The 8,188-nt window shown below is 37.7% G+C and overlaps 1 protein-coding gene across 1 annotated transcript; it reads left to right on the forward strand.

The window, feature by feature from the left end:
- Positions 1–4,898: 4,898 nt before the first annotated feature.
- Positions 4,899–6,765, forward strand: LOC139126118 (low-density lipoprotein receptor-like). The gene is made up of 2 exons (XM_070692170.1): positions 4,899–5,144; positions 6,614–6,765. Exons 1-2 carry the CDS (start codon positions 4,994–4,996, stop codon positions 6,745–6,747), a joined length of 285 nt encoding a protein of 94 aa, XP_070548271.1. The 5' UTR covers positions 4,899–4,993; the 3' UTR covers positions 6,748–6,765.
- The last annotated feature ends 1,423 nt before the right edge of the window (positions 6,766–8,188 follow it).

Here is an 8,188-nt window from a genome sequence, read left to right on the forward strand (position 1 = left end):
TTCTCTATCTATCACAGTACCCTCTCCGTTTTTATTTACCCCTAGCTATTTTTTTTATTTTGGATGACCACCCCACCCCTTTCATTTTTTTAACCCCTACGATTTTTTTCTTGATCCTCTCTAATTTTAAAAATAATTTGGAAACAATCGGTGTGCCGTAGTCTTCAACTTACAAAGCAAGTTTCACCAATTTTGATTGACTTGATACAGTTATAAATCCCTAATTAGCAAACTTTATTAAATGTGCAAATTAGGAATTGGATGAAATAAAAATGCACAATGACTTTCACCAAATATTTAAATTAGCAGTTAACTTTCATGTCACCCCTTTGTGTCTTTCATTGCAGGTAAATTCTGATGCGATCAACATTTGCAGCAAATCTCATCCGGTTGTGTGCTGCCGTTTTCAATTTATTTCTCTTTTATCAAAGTCATTAATTATGCAAATGAGCACAAAATTGGAAGTCTTACCTACCAAAACTATTCACTTCTTTTAATTTGCAAACACAATCTATGATTCCAGATTTGAATCTGATCCAATAAGCCGTTCCTGAGATATCGCGCAGACGGACAGACAGACAGACATCGCTGCGACATTTGCTCACACTTGTAAACACGTTAGCTAATGGATATAAATTTTCTACAACATACAGAAGAGGCTTTGCGAAGTCAAGAGGAGTTTTAAGTGCAATTTGAAAAGGGAAAGGAAAGCCGAAGCACTCGTAACCATGAAAGGAGTCCTGCGGGAAACGCGTCAACTGCGTGATCATGACTCAAAGTCTCCCTATAGCATTGTTGTATTACAACACCACGTGAATGGTGTCCAATCCATGCGAAACCTACTATTATGAGCTTATTTTTTCAATACTACAACTCACCCTTCGATTCTCAATTCAACTTTACAATATTTACTCACCCTTCGATTCTCAATTCAACTTTACAACTCAACATTCAATGTAATACAGTGTACATTTTTTGCCCAACAATTACCCTCTTTTCAGAAAGCCTACTCCTTTATTTGTTTAGAGACAGAAACCTTGCATTGCTTTGCTCCCTGTGAGGCCACAATGGCGTGATAATCTGATGCATTAACAGTAATAATCAGGGGTATGACGTCACAAAATTCACTTGCATTGGCAAAGCTCTAGTAAAATAGAATGTACTCGAAGAACGACCTTGTGACAGTTTTCAACCTTTGCGGATATTTGATTTGTATGTTTACAACAAACCGAATATTAGATAGAGGTGAACTAATGGTATCACACAACACAAATTACAATAGCTTTTTGCCGGAAAGGTGAAAATATCTTAGTCAACACACTGAATCTATGCAGAAAAATACTGTTACAGATACCCTGGTGACGTGATAATAGGAGATCACACTTGACGATGGCTATGTCGTTCACACCCCATTATTGACATACTTAATGAATGCAGGACACGCGTTATACAATGCGCACATATACGAAGCGTGCTGACAAAGAGAAGACATGACACAGAACGATCTGTCTATTTGTCTAAAAATATATAATACTTATTATCACATGAACTGCCCGTATCTCCACCCGTGTGACGTACACCAGCACAGATAAGAAATCCATGTTATCCCTGTTGTACGTCATCAACTGGAATTGTTACACACCTCATCCGCAGTCTGTGTTCTAATTCGCCAATTGACAGTCACGTGCACGGGATGCGTTCTTTTTGTGCTGATCCACGTAAACGACGTCATCAGGCATCATTTGTCGGAACTGTTGCCTGCCTGCCGAAAAATGATGCCCGCTGACGTCAAAAAAAAAACATTAGCGCATGCGCGAACTGGAATGTAAAAAAAGATGTCGTCTGCGGCCGAGCGAAACGATAGTCGAGAAATTTCTCGGTTTATCCTACTTTCTGAAGAAGAACTGAATGCTCTGGTTTCAAACAAGGACTCGAAACGAACGAAGACGATAATCAAAGGTGCATTGAACGTTTTGCAGAAGTATTGCGACCCTGTCGGGAAAAACTTTTTCTGCTGAACCACTCCAACATATTACATCATAAGCTTACATGCCACAACTTTTGTGTATGGTACGTTCTTATGTATGACTACGGATGAGGTGTGTTACAAAACACATATTGACTGGCCATTAGGGCAACAGCCTACGGCCTCGGGAAACAGTCTGTTTTTGGGGGTGACTCACAGTCCCTCGGGGTACAGACGTATGCTGTTGCCCTCATGGCCAGTCAATATGTGTATACTGTTTTCCTGCAATGGTACGTTCATACCTGCACGTCGCGACGGACACAGACCGATTTGTCGTGATCGATGCCGTGCTGTCATGACATTTTTACAAAAAGGTGACCCGACAAATCCACACATGGAAACATAGAAGGCATGTCCAACGAAATTTCGAGTCGCTAAAACTATAGCTATTCCCGAGAATCGAATGGGGATACCGTCGATCGTTTTATTTTAATGGCTCAGTAACGTCGCGGCTAGGCTCCAGTCGAGTCGTAAGGCAAGGCTCAATGTGGACGTCGTACCTGGCGATAAACCCGAAACCTACACCTCAACATAAGTTCAACTGAATAAATGAGTACAGTGTAATCTTCGGGAAAACGACATGGGAGGCAAAAGCATAAAGTCATTCGACTAACAACGATAAATGTCCTTCATCACACAAAAAGTTCCGTAAATTCTCGCTTGGAATCAAACCTGCAGCGTAAGGCTGTAGCGAAGACAGCTGTCAAGCTGTAATTTTAACTCTGCAGTGCAGCGCTGTGGAATCCGATGTATTTCGAAAGTTGACTCAGACAACACTCACAACAGAACAGAGTTTCCGTCAAGTAACAAAATTAGGATGTATCTACGGGCGAGATATGTGTCACTGCAAACATAAAAGTCCGTCAGAAGAAAACATTGACGAGAGATCGGGATCCGAGTTGACACCGGCGGAGACCGGTGACGGCAGCGTTGTGGCCACAAACAAACATGCAATGTGGCCTAATATGTGTGTCATCGAACTAAATCTTTCGCGCTCGCCAAGGTCGAAAACTTGTGTGATATTTTCAAAAGCCACGGCATCCCTAAGAATGAGAATTACTGTTTCGATCATGTCGTTGCATTTTACTTCATAAATCTATTCGTAAATATTCTAAATCACTATGGCTATCCGTCGCTAGCGAGGTGAAAGCTATGTCCACCGATAGCCGACTTGCCTTGGCATCGACAGCGCGAGACAATGATTGACACGTTCACGTGACCGAGTCCGTATATCTGAGTGGTAAAGATACCGTTCCATGTATCAAATTTTCGACTTAATGGGATTTATGAATGAAAGTATCTCCTGGGTGACGGGCCGCTTTACCCGTTAAATGAAAGTACTCCGCGTAAATAAACACAAATCGCGACGAAATTCATGCAATTTGTGACATGTAGTTTTTTTCCGAAAGAGCCCGATGAAAATTACTGTAAAGTAATTCGGCCGCTCAATAAATGTGTATAAATAAAAAATAAATAAATAAATAAATAATTTTGATCCATCTACGTCAAAAGAAAAATAAGAAGACGTTCATGTGATAAATATATAATCCCATGGAATTTTACCATGGGATTATATATAATTATATAATGTAACAAACAACAACCGCGAAATTCAAAAACATCACTAACGTTGATGTATCAAACTTTGAATTCTCCATTAATCGCCAATCACCATGTTCGTGCATGTATATGAATGGCAAACCATTTAGTATACGTAAAGTTTCGCCGTGACGAAGCCTATTTTGATGTGCCCAACCGCAATTATGATCGATATTTCTACATCAGGCAATCATTATTTTAGACTGTTAACAGATTTCAATATTTACGCTCTTTGAATGCCTCTTGAATGCATTTGGAAAGTTTCCAGGGTGAGGGGTAGATGGATCATGACCCGATTGTTTCAAAACGTTTCGAGTCAATTACAAGAGTGTACATATCAGGCCAATGTAATCGAAACCAGCTGCAGGATATGGCTTGTTTTGTAGTCCAATACTTCCTTTGACGTCTGCTTTTGTAGAAAATTGTACCCTAGATTGGCTACCCTTCTGTCTGAAGGATGCATGAAACCTAAGTAAAAGATTTCATTTCTTTATACTTGAAGTAATTTGTGTTATTATTTATAATGCTTTGCTCAGCATCGAACACTGTTATATTCCACGAGGACATCTGTACTTCGATATATATATATATATATATATATATATATATATATATATATATATATATATATATATATATATATATATATATATTATATGTAATATATGTAATATATATATATATATATATATATATATATATATATATATATAATATATATATATATATATATATATATATATATATATATATATATATATATATATATATATATATTGACAGGATAGGTCAAGCAGCACCAACTCTAGGACACAGTGTTCTTCACTACAAACTAAATTTTTTGTCCGACGTTTCGTGGGCTTAATCCCACTTCATCAGGGTTAAAATTGTTGACTGTCAAGATGGATATGATATATATATATATATATATATATATATATATATATATATATATATATATATATATATATATATATATATATATATATATATATATATATATATATATATATATGTAATATCGATTTTCAAAACGCAGTAAATTTATTTCTAAACATATAGCAGCGATGTTAAGTGCAAAGTAACTTGATCCCTATGCATGTTAAAATGTAGCATCAACAGCCTGCGTGGTCGACCCCCGCTAGCTCTTGAATATGACACCGAACTGGTTTCACTGGTCATATATATTTTATTATTGTTTTTAATGTTTTGGTCATAATACGATAGTACCTCCGGAAATCCTGAAACTTTTCCTGCTCAGAAATATCAAACTGTATTTAAATTTTACATCTTATCATTTGAAACATACTTCGTTTAAGTTAAGGAATCGACGCTTAAGCGACAGAGAATCCTGCGTCACGGCGGAAGATGGATCACTTGTTGCTTGCCTTGGTTCTCCTATCTGTTTGTGTGTTTGAACCTGTTGACGCTGCTCCCACAGAGACACAAGATCGTGCATCAACAAGCAGGTTTGAGGGCACGATAGCGGATATAGAATATCTAGAAGACTCTACCTCCGGTAAGTATATCTTATCAGCCGTTGCACAAGAAATGGAATCCGTCGCGACCAAATGGGTTCTAAAATTATGTACAATATAACATCATCGTGTGCATTTTCTTATCCACGTTTGCATAAATCAGATAAAGCACAATGTTCGTGTTACTTGAAATATAATCCGAATAATTAAGATAACTTCATCTGCTGAAGGGACGGGTGTACTTGATCGTAAATATTTCCACCATGTAATGCCCGAGTTTTGACAACTATTGCTGGTTTCACGTTTAAAATATATAAAAGTTGTAAAGAGTCATTGTTTTATGCTGTGATAATCAATGCAACACATAATTTCGAACGGAAACGTTAACTTTTTTATTATTTTATTTTAGCATTTAACACTCCATACTCTCTTACAACCTGTTAAATTGGACAAGTTTTGTTCATCTTCGTTAAAAAATTTGTGACACAGAATGATGGCCGACGTTAAACCTGCCGTACACGAGAGAAATTAGCCGAACAAAATTTTGTTCGGGGCTGTTAGCTCAGCAATTTTACTCTCTTATGTGGGCGATTTTTCGTTAGATTTTATCCGTTCGAGTCGTTGGGCAAAAAAATCAACATGCTTGATAATTTTTTTTTTTGCCTCGCGAGGCAAAATACTCACCGTGTGCGCCAGAGAAAGTGATTTTCCCCAGCGCCGATTTCACTAAGTGCGCTTCTGGAGATCGCATGACAAGAGCAAAATGACCACTGTAGCCCGGCCCATATTACAGAACTCTTGTGGTGCGATACTAGGCAAAGGCCGTAAAGCTACATAGCAGACAAGATAGGTTGGTATGGCTTTCTAATGCTTACAGCGCCTTCGCCGTGTATTGAATATCAGCCGACTTTGTATTCAATGCTCACGAAAATTTTCCCTTGCCTAAGAGTAAAACAGTCTTGAATGTAATTTAGCTGAGCTAATTTCTCTCATGTGCGGCAGGCCTTACCCCAACATATCCGGCCATTACGCTTTTGTATGAAGCCTGCACATAGAGCGTAGACAAACACATTTTGATGTTTATTTCACTCGTGTCATTTTTAGAGTCTCGTTACCGAATTTATTAATTATTTCGCCTCAATTGAGACAACTTTACTGTTGCCATCTGTTATAAGAAATTTAACTGCAAGAGTAGCAACCTTACCGAAGAATCTGTAAAGCAAACCAGCCGACATCCACATCGAGACATACAATACAAACTTTGGTGATACGTGGCAGTGGATGTCAAAAAATTCATCTCACACTTTTGCTGTAAGAACATAAAGTTTTGCATCTGAAATCAGCAGCATTTATTAAGCGCGCGACGTGCCTTCTGCGATATATTTGACTAGAGTGCAATGATGTCACGTTCAACTAGTACAATTGTCAGAGACAATAGCTACATCACTGCAGTAGAAAAAATGTCATGGTAGCAGTAGTAAATTGAACAATCTCTTGATATAAATTTCAGGTGACCAGTGGGAGAACTGTGACAGTGAAGAATACCAATGCGATAACGACGAATGCATTCCTTCAAGCTATAAATGCGATGGAGTAAATGACTGTGAAGACAATTCCGATGAATTGGATTGTGGTGGTGAGTAGATGATAGGTTGATGAACATTGTTAAGTAGGTCATTATCTACCTGCCATGACCTGAGTTAAATTAGTCTAGAACATTTTGAAGGTCATGATAAGGGTCATTCTCTTCCATGACCCTGAATTAAATTACATATTTGTTGAAATTTCTAGAGGTCATGTTTACTACAAGTGAAGATATTTTTAGAATGGTATTCGTCATATCAACAAAAATTCTAGTTTTTGTTCTGATATCTTCGGAATGGAATCATTTTAGTATAAATACTGGACGGTAAGAGTTAGATTAGACTTTGGGGATCACTTCAGATTAGAACTTGAGAAGTTTGAATTGAAAATGAAAGACAATGGATTACAAATGCAAATGGAAGAAAGACAGAGAGAAAAAAGAATTACAAATATTAGTAAGACAGAAAAGAAATGAAAGACTGGAAAAGTTAAAAATAGATTGAACAAAGACAGAGAGAGAAAGAGAGGGAAAGGAAAAAGGGGAACGACAAGAAAAAAAGTAAGATTATAGAACTGCAACGATGCAGACTCATTTGTGCAGACATAGTATACTCTTGTAGCGAAATACTTTGTACTGCACCGAAGAATTATTTCTCTATCCAGAGCTTTTGACAACTATCCAGCCGTCTTTAGCAATGGTGTTCATTAGCACCACTGCGCATGCGTGATCTTAAAATATTATCCCTGGATTCGAAGAATGGATATTATCCCAGATTTGAGGATGGCGGAGGGTATCAACGTCCTCGAATCTGGGATAACGATGATCACGCATGCGCAGTGGTGCTAATCAACACCATTGATAAAGACGGCTGGATAGTTGTGGAAAGCTCTGGATAGGGAAATAATTCTCCGGTGCAGTACAAAGTATTTAGCTGAAAAGTATAGAACTGCAACGACTACATATAGAAGTAAAACGTTTAGAGCTTCTAAACCTAGGAAAAATTTCCTCTTCAGACAAGTTTGACATCACTTTACTATTCAGGATAGTAGCACGCTTTCAAGAAACGAATGTCGGCAAATATTTTCCTCATTTTTAGAAAATTGCATAGAGTCCGGAATTGCTCAAAGGTCATGGTCTATTCTCTTGTAGAGTGCTTTTGTGGGTAAAGCCAGAGCAATTTACATTTAGTTGTCAGTAGAACGGGCTTCAGATTATGAATTTATTCTCACGGGGTATGAGTTTGTGTCGGAAGCTTATCATCACAAATTTATGGACTTTCAAAAAGTGAAAGATCAACCTTATGTTCAATTTGCTCGAACAAAGGAACAACTGTTTAACCGTTGGTATTCTTCTGAGAGCGTTTGTCAAGATCATTCAAAGTTACGGCAGATCATTTTCATTGAGGAATTTAAAAGGTGGATTCAAAGTGACGTCAAAACATTTATCGATGAACAAATGACAGGTAATTTAGAGGCTGCTGCATGTTTGACTGATGATTAT

The sequence above is a fragment of the Ptychodera flava genome (assembly GCF_041260155.1).
Source record: "Ptychodera flava strain L36383 chromosome 3 unlocalized genomic scaffold, AS_Pfla_20210202 Scaffold_26__1_contigs__length_13983176_pilon, whole genome shotgun sequence".
NCBI lineage: Eukaryota > Metazoa > Hemichordata > Enteropneusta > Ptychoderidae > Ptychodera > Ptychodera flava.

Bases quoted from the DNA above. Each gene is read 5' to 3' on its own strand.
- LOC139126118 (XM_070692170.1), top strand. From the start codon at position 4,994: ATGGATCACTTGTTGCTTGCCTTGGTTCTCCTATCTGTTTGTGTGTTT. The intron at 5,145-6,613 runs GTAAGTATATCT...TATAAATTTCAG, and splicing joins TCTAGAAGACTCTACCTCCG to GTGACCAGTGGGAGAACTGT.